Source organism: Rhinoderma darwinii, chromosome 4, assembly GCF_050947455.1.
Source record: "Rhinoderma darwinii isolate aRhiDar2 chromosome 4, aRhiDar2.hap1, whole genome shotgun sequence".
In the NCBI taxonomy this organism is placed as follows: Eukaryota; Metazoa; Chordata; class Amphibia; order Anura; family Rhinodermatidae; genus Rhinoderma; species Rhinoderma darwinii.
In genome coordinates this window covers 233,043,043-233,063,275 of record NC_134690.1, presented here as the reverse complement: position 1 = coordinate 233,063,275, position 20,233 = coordinate 233,043,043, and the positions used below count along the sequence as shown (strand labels likewise).

General features: G+C 43.2%; 1 protein-coding gene across 1 annotated transcript in view; it reads left to right on the top strand.

Annotated features, from left to right (window-relative positions):
- Positions 1-230: 230 nt before the first annotated feature.
- The window catches only part of REV3L (REV3 like, DNA directed polymerase zeta catalytic subunit), a 217,494-nt gene continuing 197,491 nt past the window's right edge, over positions 231-20,233 (top strand). Inside the window, exon 1 of the mRNA XM_075862281.1 lies at positions 231-898. Coding sequence (XP_075718396.1) covers positions 760-898 — 139 coding nt within the window. The 5' untranslated portion in view covers positions 231-759. The remainder of the gene's footprint in view (positions 899-20,233) is intronic.

Here is a 20,233-nt window from a genome sequence, read left to right as displayed (position 1 = left end):
TATCGCCGTCGTGATAAACAGCAGTGAGGCAGCTACGCTGAATCCAGGTACAAAGCCCAGATGTCAGCGAACAAGTCCACGCTACTTCCTTGCCTTCCCCCCACCCGCACAGCGTCTCCCATTGTGTGTGCAGCGCACGGCACGTTAGGGGTTACTACTACTACTACAACAAGGAGCGTACGGACGGGGGCGTGGCTGACGGCTCCACTCCTCCCACTCAGCGTACCGTGGTCACGCCCACGATCACCCCCACCAGCTTGTCACTCTCCCTTCCCGTGACGTCACCATCATGGCAACAACAGCTGCGGCGGCCGCAGCAAGAGCTGTGATCGGAGGAATCGTATCCCGGCTCGGGGGGGGGAGTGTGACATGGAGTTGAAGGACCAGTGTGGAAGCTCGCTCGCAGCATGAGGATCCCGGCCACGGGTGACCGGTACCCTACACGTGACACGGAGCGCTGCTGAGACACGTTTAGGGAGAGGGGGGCAGAGGGCCCGGCTATAGGAGCACCTCCAGATAAATCTATTCTATACTTGTATATAGCACAGCTACGTGAGTAAAGAAGCCATGATCAGTATATGCCATGTGCCTATCCTGTATATGACTGTGTGTGGACAGCTGTGAGCATATGCCCTCTATCTAGCTCCTCTCTCTATATATATTTCCATGTACCTTCCTGTGTGGGACATACCCTGTCTGGGACAGTGAGAATAGGGAGAGGGGTCTGCTGCCCTGGCACAGGGCTTTACCCTCAGAAAGATGTTCTCCCTGCGCTTGGTGACTGCGGATTATTATTTGGCTGTCCCTGTACCTGGCTTGGATGTAACCAAATCCCACTTCAGAGACTGCCCTGTAAGAAGAGTGCCAGTGGTGAGAGTGTTTGGGGCCACCCCTGCAGGTAAGGAGGAAACTGTCTTTTTGGCTGGTAATGATGCATTGGGTTTCTCAGGGGCATGGCTGGGCAAAAAGAATGTAAAGGGGTATACAATGACATGGGATTCCTTGTAGATCTGACATTGTGTTTCCTGTGTTGGAAGTGCAAGACAAGAAAATGGCAATAGTGTTGAGAGAATACATCTAGTTGGCACTTCTGTAATTTGGCATAGTGGTATCATCATCAGTGAGGGCATTAAATATATGGAAAGAGCGATGTCTGCATATTATTGTGGGCCAGAAGTGTGTCTTTTATTACTGCAGGTAGGCATCAATGTGGCAAGGGCATTAATGTGGTAGAAGGCGGCACTATGGTCATGCCAGGTAAGTAGAAACCTTTTGGTGCTAGTCCAGATTGTGTGCTATGATTTGTTATGTCGTATGTGCCCTGCTCTCAGGCGGGTATAGAGGATGGAGCAGTCTGTGTCTTCCTGCCACCACAGAACGGAGATGTAACAGTTCTAGCAGACACAAAGGGTCTATGGCTGTTTACAGTGAGACGTATGGCTGTGGTAATCTCCCAGACATGCACAGTGGCAGAGCATGTGACCGGCTGTCAGACCATGACAAGGTTACTACCCGCTGCAATGCCCCCTCTATACAGTGCCACAGTCAGGAGGGTACTTCTATGGCATCATCTGGCGGGCTGTTTGTTGTAGGGACCAATGTGGAACTAACTTGTGGGACAGAATGTCCTGCTCTTTGTTAGACATGGTTTCAGTGCCATCCTGTTTGTGTGACCGGTCTACATAGCCCTCCTTCATGGCGGCACACGACAGGAAGAAAGTATCTTTTATATAGTTTCATCAGGGCTGGGGGAACCTCATATGACCTGCTGGGGAGCGAGACGGGAGCTCGTGTATAGACGTGTTACCCAGAGGACAAGCAGCGTGGCACATCCCACACAGTCATCATGCTGATAATGATCCTGTGCCCACCTGCAAGTGCTGCTGTTCTCCGAGACGCTTGTCTCCTGGACTGGTCTATTGTATGTTATGTTGTATTACGTGCGCCGTGACTTCTCTGTAAGGGCAACAAAAAAAGCAGATAACTGCGTTCAAATGTCCGAAATATCTTCGGGAAATATTCTGCAACGTATTACGTAGTGCGTTCAAGGTTTTTGTCTTTATTAGTGATGGACGTCATAATTCTATCATCAAAGGCATGAAGAGAAAAGGTCTCGAGCTGGCCTCCTCTGAAAAAAAACCCAAACACGTACACACTGGTTCCAGACCGCCATCTTTCTCACCCTGGCATCACTGGTGGCATGTATCACTTGCTGGCTGCGACCTCATCGGGCTGAACGTTTTTGGGTTGCTACTAAAAACTGATTTCCTAATGAATATTTATAAAGGGACATTACAGTTTTTACCTGTGTTAGTGGCAAAGCCGAATGCATGGACTCCGCTCGGCAGGACACTGAGTCCCCGCGGGTACGAACCGTGGACCTGCAGGAACTCCGTATGCGACCATATGTTGTCCTGTATAAAGCAATATATCTAGAAGACAATACCTCTGTAATGTGAAATCCATTAGTATAAACTGTATATAAAATCCTATTGACACACAGGTCCAGTATGGGCCATTAGATTTCTTTGGATGCCGTATTACAGATCCGTAATATGACCGTGTGCATGAGCCCTAACCGTGTGTTCACAAATGATGCTTGTAAGGCAGGTTTTTGCGCGCTTTTTTTGTGTGAAAATAGCAGGAAAAAACATCCTAATCCATGATAGTCTAAGGCCTTATTTACACAAGCGTGTTCAACGCCCGTGGGACGGCCGTTGAAACATTGGCCGTCCCACGGACCTATGTAATTCAATGTGGCCGTTTACACAGCCGTTGTTTCAACGGACCGTGTGAAGGGTCCGTGGGAAAATAGGACATGTCCTATCTTTTCACGCATCTCTCCATAGACTCATCTACGGGTGATGCGAGACATCGTGTCCCGCAGCACCGAGCACAGATGCACCTCGGACGTTTTTCACATCCGAGATGCGCCACGCTCCTGTAAATAAGGCCTAACTTTAATTTTCCTTTGATAGACATTTGTGTTTCATCTTTTTCCACTTACTATTGTGTTTATTTCACCTTTTTGACAAAATGTCATAAAAATTATTGTATAAAAAAAGATAATGGGAGAAAAAAAAATTCCCGTCATTTTAAAGAAAACAAACAAAAAAACATAGAAAATCTTCAGTGAAACTCAACATGTACACACACCCTTAAGCTCCACAGAACCATAATGTCGCCCCGCTTTGTGCGGCGCGGTTATAGGGCTCCCATAGTGGTACATGGGGCCTTTACTTTACCTTTGCATACCTCCAATTTTCATACAGAGGTCAATTTTGTCCAAATCCAACAGAAAAAATTGTGGCATGCTCCATCAGATGCCGTATATACGGAGATACATATGGCACCCGACCGAGCCTTTACGGCAGCAAAGGGAGACAATGCGACTTTGTACTAGAGAGCTGTAAGGCCTTCATGCGCTGTTGAATCTTCAGTAAATATTGAATCTTCAGTAAATTGATGACATGCAGGTCTAACCCCCAAAACTTCATGAACCATGAAATGCGCTGTCAGTTACTGCAGGTTTGCCAAATACATGCATAATAGCTGAGCGTTTTTATTAAAGTGAAACTTGTAGCAACGACTCCTACATGTATAGGTGAATTGTGCAGGAACAATCGACAAAGGCACCACCACGGTGGTTAACTACCACCGTGGCCCCTTCATTCTAAAGATAGCAGTCAGACCCCCATTGATAAGTGAGCGATGGCAAATCCTAGCGATATGCCATTATTTAGTATAGCGCGAAAACCCCTTAAAAGGGGTCACCCCAAGATCAACATTTATCTATCCACAAATTTGAGTGCCCCACCACTGAGACCCCAACAGATTACTAGAACATGGGTCCTGTGCTCCCCGTTCCTTCTCATGTCACAACTGCAGTGAGGAGAACTTTGAATGGAGCAGCGGACGAGCATGATTGGTGCTGCTCTATTCATGGTCTATGGGACTGACGGAGACAGATAAGTATATCGCCTGGCTGTTCCCGTCAGTTGCATAGACATTGAATGGAGTGGCACCGCGCTTGCTTGACCGCTGCTCCTTTTAAGGTCCTCACTGGGGGGGGCTTAAGATTCCATTCTAGTGATCGGTGGGGGTTCTGTGGATAGGTGATAAATATTGATCTTGGGATAAAACCTTTAATTTGCTCAAGACCAATTAACCAGGAAAATGGTGCAAGATCACAATACCAATGCCCAGTAACCTAGCCGCAATGAGTCACACTAATGGATCTAACGTATTCTTATTTGTCACATCGACACGAACAGAACCTTTATTGATATTGATTGATATGCATTATTTTGTGACTTTTCTTTCTTAAAGATGGAAAATCCGTATCTTTTCTGCGTATAGAAAATCTGATTCTGTGTCCTACTGGCTGAATAAAAATTACTTGTGATATTTAACTCAACAACTATTGTATGTTCAGTCTAGGCCAATCCTTTTCTATAATAAGGAAGTGTATGGAAAATAGTGGTGTTAGGCTAAAACTGTCCATACACGTAAAATAGCGGTCTCCCGACGATGTAATACAGAGCCATACGTGGTCCGTGTTTTTGGGTAAAACAAAGAAAGTGTTTTGCCAGTTGAGACCTATATAAGTAGAGGGTAAGGCTTCGTTCACATCTGCGTTTTGCCTTCTTTTCTAGCGGATCCGTCAGAGGACCACAAGAACGGAAGTAATACTTTTCAGTCAAAAAAAAACATTGATTTCAATGGGTTTTGTTTTTGCGTCAGTTAGGCTCCGTTCCGTCAGGTTTTTTTTTTTCTTTTGACTGAAGCAATAGCGTAGTCTTCTGCGCTTTTGTTTCTATCAAAAATGACAGAAAGGACCTTTGCTGTTTTTTTAACATTGAAGTCAATGGATGACGGATACAAGCGGATATGCCATCCGTTTGTATCAGTTAGGCCAGATTCACACGAACGTGGGGAAACTCGGACGTGAAAAACGTGACGTTTTTCACGTCTAGGTGCCCCCGTGCGGGTTCCGTTTTCACGGATCCCCATAGACTTGAGTCTATAGAGGGTTCCGTGAAAACGGAACAAAATAGGACATGTTCTATTTTTCAACGGACCCTTCACATTGAAACGTTGAAACAATGGCCGTGTAGACGGCCCCATTGAAATATCTGCGTCCGTGTGACGGCCGTTGTTTTAACGGCCGTCACATGGACGTAGTCTACGTTTGGCTGAATTCGGCCTTATGCATTACGTTTGAGGGTATGTGCACACGACCTCTTTTCAGACGTAATGGAAGCGTTTCACGCCTCGAATTACGCCTAAAAAGACGGCTCCAATACGTCTGCAAACATCTGCCCATTGCCTGCAATGGGTTTTACGATGTTCTGTGCAGACGAGCTGTCATTTTACGCATCGCTGTCAAAAGACGGCGCGTAAAAATACACCCGCGTCAAAGAAGTGCATGTCACTTCTTTGGACGTTTTTGGAGCCATTTTTCATTGACTCCATTGAAAAACAGCTCCAATTATGTCCGTAATGGACGCCGCGAAAAAACGCGAGTACTTACAAAAACGTCTGAAATTCAAGAGCTGTTTTCGCCTGAAAACGGCTCCGTAATTTCAGACGTAATTTGTTAAGACGTGTGAACATACCCTAACGGATTGCGTTGTGGAAAATCAGCGGAATTTACGCAACATGTGAACTTACGCAATGCTTTCCACGCCTAACAATTTCTGCAGCAATTCCATTGAAAGTAGCAGACTTTCCGCTAGGGCAAAAACGCATTTCCTGCGGTTTTTTTAATGCAGAAAATGGTGCATATTTTGCTGCGTTTTTCTAAATGCTTGGAGACGGTGACATCTCTGATAAACGCAGCAATTCAATCCACTTTCAGCAGCAGGAATTGACATGCTGCGGTACGAAAAATACGCACCGCAGGTCAATTTCTGGTTGGAATATTTATGCAGCGTATGGATGAGATTTGTTAAATCTCGTCCACTTTGCTGCTACTGTATTCTGCTGCGTATTTTCCGTCCGCGATTACTAACGAAAAAAAACGCAGCAATTCTGCTACGTGTGGACGAGACCTTACCCCCTCCAACCGCAAAGCCCTCCCCGCCGGTCCATTGTAAAATGTTCTTGCTTGAAACTGGTTCTTGGTGCAAAAAAGGAAAGGTTGGGGACCGCTGCTCTTGGTGCATTCATAGGACAACCTTGTAGGTCTACATCTCGCCAGCATGACTACGAGCATAGGACGTTCAACCAGGTTAGATTCCTTTTTAAAAGGGCCCTTGTTTTTAATAAAGGCTACTAAGATGCCCATGAAGGGTTAAACTAGCAGCTAGGCAGAGCTCCTCAATATTTTTTGCTCATTTGGCAGTGAAAAACAAGCTCAAACTTGTAGGAAAGTATATATGTCTTTGTGTTTCCCGTTTTGTGCCTTCTATGGAAGTGATAGTGTAAATGTAGATTATCAGCAGGAATCTCGATGGGGCGCAGTGCATTCACAAATTATGGCTCTGGTGTATCAAACCTGAGGAAAAGTCGTGGGTTTACTTTTCCTTTTTGTAGTGCATTCTGGAAAATAAAAGCTGAACTCTGGTTGGTTGTTGTCGGCATCACAGCCATGTTTGAATGAGCTCTGAATGAAAAATTATAAAGAAAATCCCCAGGCGTCCCATATGACGTCATCACTTAAAAATGACGAAAGATATTGAAGTCGGATAACTCAACTGGATAACTGTTTACTTGGCTGGATGACGCTGGGGGTGCAACAGCCACTATTGCTTTGAATTGGTTATCCGAAGACTGAACCCCTTGACTCCGTACCAGCATTATCTCCAGGACCAGTCTGAACTTCTTAGAATAATGACGTAGCACCCGATCAATATTACAAGGATTCACATTCGAACATAGTCTGGTATAATTTCTCCGGAAATCGAGTATACGTGTGCCAAGTCACTGAACAAGAATAATGTAAATAATATTCCCTGATCACTATTGTTTAGGCTCTGTTCACACCTTTGTTAGTTATTTTAGGTCAGACTTCAGGCAGTCCGAATAGCGTAGCAAAAACCTGACCCATTATATCATGGGGGGAAAAAATTTATCCGTCATAATTGATAATGACTGTTGATAACGGATCCATCATGACTCCTGTAAAAACAGAAATCATGACAAGTGTGAACAGAGCCTTAACTAGTAAATTAGTATTCACAGCTGGTCATTGCGGAGTATTCTTGGTACTTACATTGCTTGTACCTTTATAAAATATAGCTCAAACAAAATTCCTTTAACCAGTGCTTTTATAATGCCATGGGAAGGTTATTACCATGGCCTTTATTTTAGCCAAAGTCTGTATTAAATCCAAAAGTAAGAAAGGAAAGGAATTAAGAAAAGACTGATGCATCTCCATTCTTTTGTGCCAGCTCAGCCAAAAACAGCAAAACTGCTTTTGCGATCCTGGCCTAAAGGCATTGTTTGTTGGGTTCAGGTTTCCTGTGCCCAGTTTTTGTGTCCCCCAGAGTTAAACACATTTCAGAAATGCTCCTAAATTCTCTTCAGAGCCCTGTGCTCTGGGAGGCTGGAGGACACTTCAACTCAAACACTTCTCATCTACCCTACCCACAAGAGCCTCACACGTTAGGGATAAGACTACATTTGAAACACTGTGCCTGGGGACAGAATTCTTGCGCCATACATTGTCACTGACTTATAAACTACTCTTGACACCAACGAATCAAACATCTCCGACATACCTTTTCAATGGGAAACAGACTTCGATATAGCTCCCTCCTCTAAACAGCGTTCCAGAATCTTTACCCTTACCCACAAGACCTCCATTAGTTCCAGATTTTAGGAATCGAATTATAAACTTTTATCAAGATGGTATCATGTATCTACCTGCTTCCATGCTATATTCCCTGATGCTTCCTCCGTGCGTTGGAGATGTGACTCTGAGGAAGGCACGTTTTTGCATAGTTTTTGGTCTGGTGAGGTTCTGACTCCTTTTCTGGGAGACGGTGACCCAGAGTTATCCGCACAGTAACGGATTTGACAATGTAAATGGGCCCTTCCGTGTTCCTTTTACATCACTGCGAGATTCCAATCCTGGTTTACAAAGGTTCAATTCTTAGACATCTAGTTGCTGCTGCTATGATGTGTATACCATTGCTGTGGAAACCGCAGAGATCTCCTCCAATTTCACTCTGGTTTTCGAAGGTCCAATGATGTGATGACCATGGCAAACCTATAGCCTTCTCTATCAGATAATCATGATTGATTTTACAAGACCTGGCATCTCTGGATAGATTTCCAAAATTCAGCGGAATACAGGGCTCTCCTGAGTGACCCTACATGTTATCACTCTGACATGGCGGTGGGGTCATGATGGGATTTACTGGCCTCTTTTCCCCCCCCCCTCCTCCTTTCCCCTCTCCCCTCATTCTTTCCCCCTTCATCTCTTTTCCTACACTTTTTTTTATTTCTATGATCCATGGGTGGTGCGCAGTATAGGATTTTGAGATTATTGTTTTCATACGTGTTACTTATTTTGACATTTATGTCTTCATACTGTGAAATGTTGACATGGTTTTTTTTTTGGACTTGGCAGACGTCCTGCCCCTCTGTAACCACCTTTTTGTCTTAAAATTTATAATAAAGGAAGAAATGCTCTAAATGTGTCCATAGGGCTCCATTACCCCAACTGATGCCAAGGGTATCCTTTTGGCCTATGTCGTTTTTTTTTTTTTTTAAGAATGGAATAGCGTAGTAGAGAACGCTTTTCCATCCCAAGTGATCTTGCACGGCTTACGGTTTTCAACATGGGTGACGTATGCCAATGTGTGGCAAACGTCACAGGTATACGCTTAACGTATGCATCATGGGCTTTTCAATACCCTTTCATGATGTATACGTTAAACGGATACTATTCTAGTCTATGGCCGACGTGTGCGTTAAATAGATGCCTAATACTGGCATCCGTCACCCATAGGCTCTAATTGTATCCGTTAAATGTATACATCATGAACGGGGTCATAAGTGTTCGTGACCTATATGTTTAACGTATACCATTTAAACTGTGCCACTGCTAAGGCACCCGTCAGCCTAAATTTAACCTATTCGTCTGGAGCTTTTCCCAGCGTATACATTAGGCTAAAATCGTGATGTGGACATTGCCTAGCTGTCAGCTCCTCGATTTAATGCTTTTACCAGCTGCTTTTCTCTGTCCTTAAAGGGGTTGTCCACGACCGGACAACTCATAACCTATCCACAGAATAGGTCATCAGTATATGATCGGTGGGGTCCGACACCCAGACCCCGCACCGATCAGCTGCTCCAACTACTGCGTAGCCTTCAAAACATCCAGAGGCAGCCAAAGCAGCTGATCGGTGCAGGTCCGGGTGTCGGACCCCCACCGATTTTATACTGATGACCTATCCTGTAGATAGGTCATCAGTTTTCCGGTCGTGGATAACCCCCTTAAAATCCTCTGATTGGTGAAGATGCACATGTAATGCATTGGTTACAAATTCCAAGCTTTGTCTCAGGCTCTTTTGCAGGCTCAAAGTTAGTTTACATCCCGCCGCCTAGTGGTTCCCATGGTCCAAATGGAACTTATTAGCCGTCCTCTTCCCCTGATGTGTTGGCCGGGGATTGGTGAGTTGTCTGTGACAGGCATGTCGGTTCTGGGGTCTCGAAGCTTCCCTCGCAGTCGGAACTCTCGCCACGAACTTCACGTGCCTATTTAAACAATAAACCGCCAATTAATTTTTCTGGTTAAAAATAATTACCGGAACCAACCTTCTGATGTGAGTACCGGCCGGTCTGGTGGTTTACTATCCAGGTAGCAAGCGTAAATGGATATAAAGAAGAAAGTAAACTAATCTTTCCTTTTATATACTTTTTTTTATTTTGGGATTTACTCCTGGCTTTGGCTCAAAAACTGCCACAAAAACCATGTGTGTGTGATCCGAAGCCTAACAGATCAACACAGGAGGAGCGCAGCGATGTCATTTGACAGTCACTGCGTGCTCTCTTTGCTGCCGGACTACTTTTGTCCATTACCACTACAAATGTTGATGACCAAAAACCGTTTAATATCTCCAGATACTGTGGGCTCGGGGTCAGTGATGCTCCAGCAGATGGAGTACCACTAATAATAGAAAAAAAATATGACTGTAGCAACTCCTGCTCCCCGTTGTCCACTTACCTCCGTTCTGCATTCCCCTTCTTCTGTCCGACACCGCTCCCCTGCTTCTAGATCATCTGGCGGCCACTCCAGCCGCCAATGCTCTACGCTTGGCCCTAGTGCGCGACAAAATTGCTCTCCCAGCTGTCCCTGAGCTTTAAAAGGCCTTCCCGCTCTGAAACTTTTTTGCAAGAGCAATTTGGTTCCTCAGTGTTCCAAATGTTTCTAGTGTTTAAGCTAGATCACCTATTGACTTCTTGTATTTGACCTTTGCCTGTTCCTTTGACCATACGTGCCTGCTGTCTGCCCTGACCATTTGCTACATTTACTGCGACGACCCTCCGCAGCCTGCCCTGATCTTTTGCTCACCAGACTACGCTGCACCTCTTACGACAGCCATCGCCAAGGGATAAGGTAGCAACCTGGGGTTCCCCTGGAGCGAAGTCCATATCCCTGTACATGGGTTAAAGAGGCTCTGTCACCAGATTCTCAAATCCCTATCTCCTATTGCATGTGATCGGCGCTGCAATGTAGAGAACAGGAACGTTTTTTTCTTTTTAAAACGTTCATTTTTGGCCAAGTTATGAGCTATTTTATATATATGTAAATGAGCTTTGAAATGGACAATTGGGCGTTTTTTTTTCGTTATGTACAACTGGGCGTGTATTGTGTTTTTAACTGGGCGTGTTTACGTGTATGACGCTGACCAATCAGTGACCAGTCAGCATCATACACTCCTCTCCATTGATTTACACAGCAGCGATGTGCCGCCACATACACAGAGATTAACGTTAATCAAGTGCCCTGATAATGAATACACATGAAATTCAGCCTGGACGTCATGTGTAATCAGAATCCTGACACTTCTGACTCTTTTCATTGAGATTTCCAGCAAGGGAAACGAAATCTCGTTTACCTCCGTAATCTCGCGAGATTACGCGTGGTTTGCGGGAATCTCACAGAAAAGATTCAGAAGTGTCAGGATTCTGAATACACATGACGTCCAGGCTGGAGGTCATGTGTATTCATTATCAGGACACTCGATTAACGTTAATCTCTGTTTATGTGGCGGCACATCGCTGCTGTGTAAATGAATGTAGAGGAGTGTATGACGCTGACTGGTCACTGATTGGTCAGCGTCATACACGTAAACACGCCCAGTTAAAAACACAATACACGCCTAGCTGGACATAACGAAAAAAAAACGCCCAGTTGTTCATTTCAAAGCTCATTTGCATATATATTAAATAGCTCATAACTTGGCCAGAAATGAACGTTTTAAAAAACAAAACAAAAAAAACACGTTACTGTTCTCTACATTGCAGCGCCGATCACATGCAATAGGAGATAGGGATTTGAGAATCTGGTGACAGAGCCTCTTTAAAGGGTGAAGAACAGGGGTTCCCGTAGACTCTGCTCACTGGAGTAGCCCTAAGTCAAATCCCTTGGTGACACAGTGGGTTCACCTTGATAGTTGATTCTATGGGACCGTGACAATGACCCATACTCTTATTTCAGTTATCTCCAGAATCATTCAAATCAGTGATATTCAACCTGCAGCCCCTATAGCAGTTGTGAAACTAAACTCCCAGCATGCTGGGGGTTGTAGTTTCACAACAGCTGGGTGGCTGCAGATTGTGCGCAGCAGATTGACATACATATTTGTATATTAATTACCTACTCCACTATTATTATATTGAACTTTTTAATATGCTTTACTTTCTTAAATCCTGTACATTAAAGAGGCTCTGTCACCAGATTTTGCAACCCCTATCTGCTATTGCAGCAGATAGGCGCTGCAATGTAGATTACAGTAACGTTTTTATTTTTAAAAAACGAGCATTTTTGGCCAAGTTATGACCATTTTTGTAGTTATGCAAATGAGGCTTGCAAAAGTCCAAGTGGGCGTGTATTAGGCGCGTACATCGGGGCGTGTTTACTACTTTTACTAGCTGGGCGCTCTGACGAGAAGTATCATCCACTTCTCTTCAGAACGCCCAGCTTCTGACAGTGCAGATCTGTGACGTCACTCACAGGTCCTGCATCGTGTCGGCACCAGAGGCTACAGTTGATTCTGCAGCAGCATCAGCGTTTGCAGGTAAGATCGACTTACCTGCAAACGCTGATGCTGCTGCAGAATCAACTGTAGCCTCTGGTGCCGATGTGGCCGACACGATGCAGGACCTGTGAGTGACGTCACAGATCTGCACTGTCAGAAGCTGGGCGTTCTGAAGAGAAGTGGATGATACTTCTCGTCAGAGCGCCCAGCTAGTAAAAGTATTAAAAACGCCCCGATGTACGCACATAATACACGCCCACTTGGACTTTTACTTTTAAACACACCCACTTGGACTTTTGCAAGCCTCATTTGCATAAATACAAAAATGGTCATAACTTGGCCAAAAATGCTCGTTTTTTTAAAATAAAAACGTTACTGTAATCTACATTGCAGCGCCGATCTGCTGCAATAGCAGATAGGGGTTGCAAAATCTGGTGACAGAGCCTCTTTAACTCGTGGATATGTCTATGAAAGTTCTTACTGGCAAGTGGTCTATCAGCCTCCTAAAATATAAAGTATTGTTTTTTTGTTTTCATTAAATAATTATAGCTGATATATAAGGAGTAAAAAAAAAAATTAAATACGTGACTATGAATTAATTTTGTATAATTTTTTTGGATTTTTTTACAACCGTTGTGAAAAAAATTTACATTGACCAATTTCCATTGGTTTTTAATCACTGGAAGACAATGGGTAACAAATGGTTGCAATCTGACATCTGATTTGTTGTCCCATTGGCTTTAAAGAAAATAAAAGGTCCTCTGACAACTGATCACAGGGATTCCATTGCCTGGACCCCACACAAAGAGCTGCTATTGTTGGGAGAAACGCCCGGCTAGCGCACATTACTGGGCTGTCCGTGTAATTCACTGGTACGTTGGTTACTCCTGAGAGAGAGGTGTTTTTAGCAGTGTCTGAGTTAGGGACCACCCTCTGTTCCTGCCATGTGTCCTGGTAGGCAGACAACCAATTTAGTGTATATAGACCAGACACATGACGGCACAATTTTAAGACTTTTTTTTTTTTTTTTTTCTCATGCACAAAAGAAATCCAGTTGAAACCAATGTGGTTCTTTATGATGTCCATTTTCGGTTACACGAGATGGATGGACATGGATAATAAATATTGGTGTGAAAAATCACCTTTCATGATTGTGCATTAATATAGAATAGAATATGGATTAACAAGGGTTAACCACATTATCTTTTGCAACATGGGGAAAAAAGAAACCTATGAATAAGGTTCCTACAACTAAAAACACTAGGATGACGCATCATTGGCCCAGCACCACAGCTCTGACCACTTCAGAGGTTATTCACAGCCAGGCCTGGCATTCTAAAGTTACAGCAGGCATTGTGGGCATTGCAGCCTGTCAACCTGCAGGGTGTCCATCTATGCCGTATGGTTTTTAGTTCCAGCTTCAACTGCCAAAATATCAGTGGGGATTATTTGGGTAAAAACATGTGCTACTCCGAGCTGCTGTCCTGTTGATGTGCGGACTCACGTGTGCACGATTCCTTCAGGTTTAACTCGCCTTGTCCTTTTGGAAAACATATTGAATATCTTATGTTGACTTTTTAAGAAATAATTTGTAGCCAAATTACTCAGTTAAACCCAAATATTAAATCTGATCCTACATTTGTTGGCTTGTGGATCGGGTTCACCCACTCAACCATATTTGAGATCCGTACTCTGTATTTAAAAGGTCTGGAATACACCAGTAATAATAGTCAATAGACCTATTCACACAGTCTAATTTATGTACGACCATATTTCAATATGGTGCCTATGTTTAAAAATACGCTGCATGCTATCGAACCCATATTACAATATTACAGCTTCAATCTCCCCATAGAAGTCAATGATGTATGAAAATACAGGTCTGTAATATGCATCCGTATCCGAGAAAAGAAAATGTAAATGGAAGATCCTAAAAACAAGAAACACCACACACACACACACACACACACACACACACACACACACACACACACACACACACACACACACACACACACACACACACACACACACACACACACACAATCTTCTGACTTGTTTGTAGGCGCTTTCACCTTCTATGTAGCTGGGTCACTGAAAAGAAAAGGTCCACATTTAATTTAGTGTTATTAACATTGTTCCTTTTAACGGTATGTTCACACAGGTTGGATTTGCTGCGGAAAACTCAGCAGAAAATCCAACACCAATATCGCAGGGATTTCGGGTCTCGAGAGTCTGTACCAAATAGTGTTTGATTTGGTGCAGATTTTTGCCCGGTTTGCCGATGCGGAGTAAAACCGGGGTTTAAAAAAAAAATGATACTCTCCTCCCCTGGCATTCCTATAGCAGCACGTCACTGCTCCCCGGCTGGTCTCTGTGCTGCCGGACTCCTGAGATGATGATCACATGGGATGAAACCCAGGAGTCCGGCAGCACATAGACCAGATAGGGGAGCAGTGAGGCGTCACTATGAGAACGCCAGGTGAAGTCGTTTTTTTTTTTTTTCTTCTTCCTACGTGCAATTTTTGCTGCAGTTTTTCCGCAGCAATTATGGACTGAAAATCTGCAGCAATTCTGCTATGGGTACCCAAACTCAGAGTAGGTTTGTTGCGGATAATCCGCAGCAAAGTCCACGTGTTACACATGGATTTTGCTGTGGATTTACTGCTTCACTTCTTTACTTTTGAAAAGGGTGAAACATCTGGAGCAGAATGAGGATTTGAACATCTGCGGCATGCGCTTCTTTCCGCGTGTAAAATGTTTGCGGATGAGTTGAGTTCCCTAATATTGTCAATAATCATTAGTGCATTGGGGTCTTCTCCAGTACATGAATGGCCTCCGGGGTGGAAGGTGCAAAGTTCCTGCCAGCTGCAGTTTAGTCATAAACTACTTTCCTGACTGCTTGTTTGGAAGGGAGAAATATGTGAATTGGCACGGTCAGCAAAGGGGGAGCGTTGTTCTCTTTTTAATTTTCCTCAAATCCAATTTATGTTTAGTCCTCCGGTATGTCTAGTCCCTGGTTAAAAAAAAAAAAAGAAAATACATTGCTATCTGTTCCATGTTGCGGGTCCATTATTTATCTATATGGCTGACTATGGAGCAGAAATGCAGCACGTTGCACTTTTAGGGACTACATAAAGATGACTTATAACTGGCATCCGGTCTCTTTACGTTACAAAACGTAGATGATATCTGATTGTAATACATTGGATATCGGTGTACAACCCTGCAAAATATGTTGCCGCTATATATGCAACAGAAATAAATGAAATAAGTGGGCACATATACTTGATTGTAATGTGACTGGATTTACCTCATGAATTTCAGCAGTTGTGCAGTTTCCATATTTTCCAGTATATTTATCGCTATAATTGTAACCGTTGACAACACAGGGTAATTATTTAAGCAATTAATGAATTTCATATTTTCTTTTTAGAGATTTGACCAAACATTAATGCAGAATTTCCATGAATATCCCTGGATATAGCATTGGATATTTGTATCTGCTAAATCTGCGCTAAGGACCCTGTAGTGTTTACAAGATTCAGCCACAAATCAGAACAAAGGAGTCTCCGACTGCACTGTGCTGAGGGCAGGAAAATACGGCACTTGAAAAACCTATTGGAAAGCAAGTCTCATCCAATATGCTAAATGGCTGTGGAAAGAATATGGTTTACCGCCTCAATGCGTAAAGGAGGAGAGCTATCAATCTCTGCCAGCTCTGCCGTCACAAATAATATCAAATTATAGCCGGCAATAGAACGTACACTAGGTCACATTGCGCAAATCCATGTTCCCTTCAGTGAATAGAAGCCTGGCAGTTCTCACCTGCAGCGCCAAGGTTTATTGCTCCTTTAACCTGCTCCTTGCTGGCACAGTATGCCATTATGTATCCGTAGTGTGAGGATTGAGGTCTGAATGGCACTGGTCATCGCAAGCGTGTTTGTGTTTCTATTTGAATTTCTGGGTCTATTTTGTCTCTCTAGTTTTTATTATATTGCTATAAAGATTGTCACACATTTTAATTTTGTCAGCCGGATGATCAGTTCCACGCTTGCGATCGGTAGATTGCCTTTGACATCCAATAGCTGAGCAATTCCAGTAGGCCAGTCTTTGAAATATCTGCTAATTGGAAACTTGCAAGACTAAATGAGGATAACCCATAAGACTTAACCCCTTCCCGACATTTGACAGTAGGGGAAGTACGGAACAGGCTCACGGAGTAAACCCGCTCCATACGATGCGGGTGTCGGCTGTATGTTGCAGCCAACACTTCAGAGTAACGAGCAGCATCGCGCTCGAGAGCGATCCCGCTCGTTTAACTCGTTAAATGCTGCGGTTAATAGCGACCGCAGCATTTAAATCATTAGAAAGAGGTGGGCGACCCCCTCTAACAGCTCATCGCGCCCCGCAATGCAATCGCGGAGGGGCGACTGTTGCTATGGCTGCCTGGCGGCCTAATGAAGGCCCCCAGGTCCGCCATCTTTGTGCAGCTATTAAGCCCTGCCTCTGGCAAGGCATAATAGAAGCCTGTCAGAATCACGATATACTGCAATACATTAGTAAATTAAATTACATTTTTTACACTTAGGTTTTTACTTGTAAAAGTAGTAAAATATAGAAAAAACTATATATATTTGGTATCGCTGTAATCGTATTGACCCACAGAATAACGTTAACATGTTGTTTTAATTGCACATTCTGTAAAAACGGCACGCAAAAAACCATGGAGGAATCACTTTTTTTTATTTTCTACCCCACAAATAATTATTTTCCCGTTTCCTAGTACATTCTATGGCAAAATAAATGGTGCTACGAAAAACTACAACTCGTCCCGCAAAAATCAAGCCCTCATAGGACTATATTGACAGAAAAATGAAGAAGTTATGGCTTTTGGAAGGTGGGGAGGAAAAAACGAAAATGAAAATCTAAAAAAGGGCTGCGGCGGGAAGGGGTTAAAAGACAGTGATTTTGGAATTGTTTTAGTTAGGCGCAAACGAATTACAATTGGTTTGTATTTTGCCTAGGCGAATCGTTTATATTTAAAAATCTTCCATTAAAGTGCTCCATTTACAAAGGGCTACAGCACTCTGTAGAAAACCAGGGACCTTTTATCCTGGCGGTCATCGGGGGAAATAAAAAAATGTTCAGTCAGATTGAGACAGTTTAAGGTCCTGAGTTCGCACTGATTTGTTTTTTGCGCTAATTTTGAAACCACGTCTGAATCGACGCCCAAAAATTAAACTGCCCCCCCCCCCCATTGATTTCAATGGGAGGCAGAGGCGGTTTGTTTTTACCCGTGCGGCTTTTAGCTGCTCGCAGGGAGACAAAGCGGAATGTCCTTTCTTGCCGTGGTTCCGCCTCTGATCTTCCATTGAAAAGAGGCAGAGCTTGTTTACGAGCGTTTTTCGTTGCGTTTTTTTGCCCGCGGTCCTTTTCCCCGCTAATTCCTGAAAGAATTCTTGGGCAGATTGTTTCTGCCTTCAAAAAACTATGTGGACAGGGCCTAATTTATTTATAAATTCTGTCCTTCTGTGACTCTGGATTTCATGATTTCGCCACTGGTGAATATTGCACCCAATGAGCTTTCTCCCAAAATCGGTTTTAGATTTGAGAGGCACTTTTTTTTTCCAAATTTTTTGGAACAGTCTGCAAATGGACACTCCTAAACAAGTCCATCGCTTCATAAATACCTGCCTCCACTTTCCGAGTTGATGCTCCCCACAAATGAGCATATGTTTAGTTCAGGATATGGTACCAACCAAATGTCAACAACATCTATTGCATTTACTTATAGGGAATGTCTCTTGTATTTAGTTTTAGTTTCATTAACCCCTTCCCTCTTTAGCCACTTTTGACCTTCCTGACCGAGCCTCATTTTTCAAATCTGACATGTGTCACTTTATGTGGTAATAAGTCCGGAATGCTTTCACCTATCCAAGCGATTCTGAGATTGTTTTCTCGTGACACATTGGACTTTATGTTACTGGCAAAATTTGCTCGATATGTTCAGTATTTAATTGTGAAAAACACCAAAATTTAGCGAAAAATTGCAAAAATTTGCATTTTTCTCAATTTAAATGTATCTGCTTGTAAGACAGGCAGTTATACCACCCAAAATTGTTGCTAATTAACATCACCCATATGTCTACTTTAGATTGGCATCGTTTTTTGAACATCCTTTTATTTTTCTATGACCTCACAAGGCTTAGAACTTTAGCAGCAATTTCTCACATTTTCAAGAAAATTTCAAAAGGCCATTTTTACAGGGGCCAGTTCAGTTGTGAAGTGGCTTTGAGGGCCTTATATATTAGAAACCCCCAAAAAGTCACCTCATTTTAAAAACTTCACCCCTCAAAGTATTCAAAACAGCATTTAGAAAATGTCTTAACCCTTTACACATGTCACAGGAATTAAAGCAAAGTAGAGGTGAATTTTACAAATTTCATATTTTTTTGCAGAAATAAATTTTTAGTACAATTTTTTTTATAACACAGAAGGTTTTACCAGAGAAATGAAACTCAATATTTGTTGCCCAGTTTCTGCAGTTTTAGGAAATATCCCACATGTGGCCGTAGCGTGCTACTGGACTGAAGCACCGGCCTCAGAAGCAAAGGAGCACCTGGTGGATTTTCGGGCCTTATTTTTGTTAGAATAAATTTTAGGCACCATGTCAGGTTTGAAGGGCTCTTGCGGTGCCAAAACAGTCAAAATCCCCCAAAAGTGACCCCCATCTGGGAAACTACACACCTCAAGGAAATTATCTAGGGGTACAGTGAGCATTTTGACCGCACAGCTTTTTTACAGAAATTATTAGAAGTAGGCCGTGAAAATTAAAATCAACATTTCTTCAAAGAAAATGTAGGTTTTGCGATTTTTTTTTTTCTCATTTTCACAAAGACTAAAATAGAAAAAGCACCGTAAAATTTGTAAAGCAATTTCTCCCGAGTAAAACAATACCCCACATGTGGTAATAACCGGTTGTTTGGAGACACGGCGAGGCTGAGAAGGGAAAGAGCGCTATTTGGCTTTTGGAGCTCAAGTTTAGCAGGAATGGTTTGTGGAGGCCATGTCACATTTACAAAGCCCCTGAGGGGACAAAACAGTGGAAACCCCCCACAGGTGACCCCATTTTGGAAACTACGCCCATTGAGGAAATTATCTAGGGGTATAGTGAGCGTTTTGACCCAACAGGTTTTTTGCATAAATTATTGGAAATAGGCCCTGAAAATGACAATCTAAATTTTTTTCAAAGAAAATGTAGGTTTAGCTTATTTTTACTCATTTCCACAAGGACTGAAGGAGAAAAAGCACCACAAAATTTGTAAAGCAATTTCTCCCGAGTAAAACAATGCCCCACATGTGGTAATAAACGGCTGTTTGGAGACACGGCTTGGCTTAGAAGGGAAAGAGCGCTATTTGGCTTTTGGAGATCACATTGAGCAGGAATGGTTTGCGGCAGCCATGTAACATTTGCAAAGCCCCTGAGGGGAAAAAACAATGAAAACGCCCAAAAAGTGACACCATTTAGGAAACTACACCTCTTGAGGAATTCATCTAGGGGCGTAGTGAGCATTTTGACCCCACAGATGTTTCATAGAATTTATTAGAATTGGGCAGTGAAAATAAAAACAATCCTTTTTCTTCAATAAGACGTAGCTTTAGCGCAAATTTTTTCATTTTCGCAACAAATAAAGGAAAAAAAGAACCCAACATTTGTAAAGCAATTTCTACCGAGTACGGCAATACCCCATATGTGGTCATAAACTGCTGTTTGGGCACACGGCAGGGCTCAGAAGGGAAGGACCGCCATTTGGAGTGCAGATGTTTCTGGGCGCCTGTGGGCCCAAAACAGTGGAAACCCCCCAGAAGTGACCCCATTTTGGAAACTACACCCCTCAATGCATTTACCTACGGGTGTAGTGAGCATGTTAACCCTGCAGGTGTTTTGTAGAATTTAGTGTGAACTCGATGTTGCAGAGTGAAAATGGGATTTTTTCCACAGATATGTGGACAAT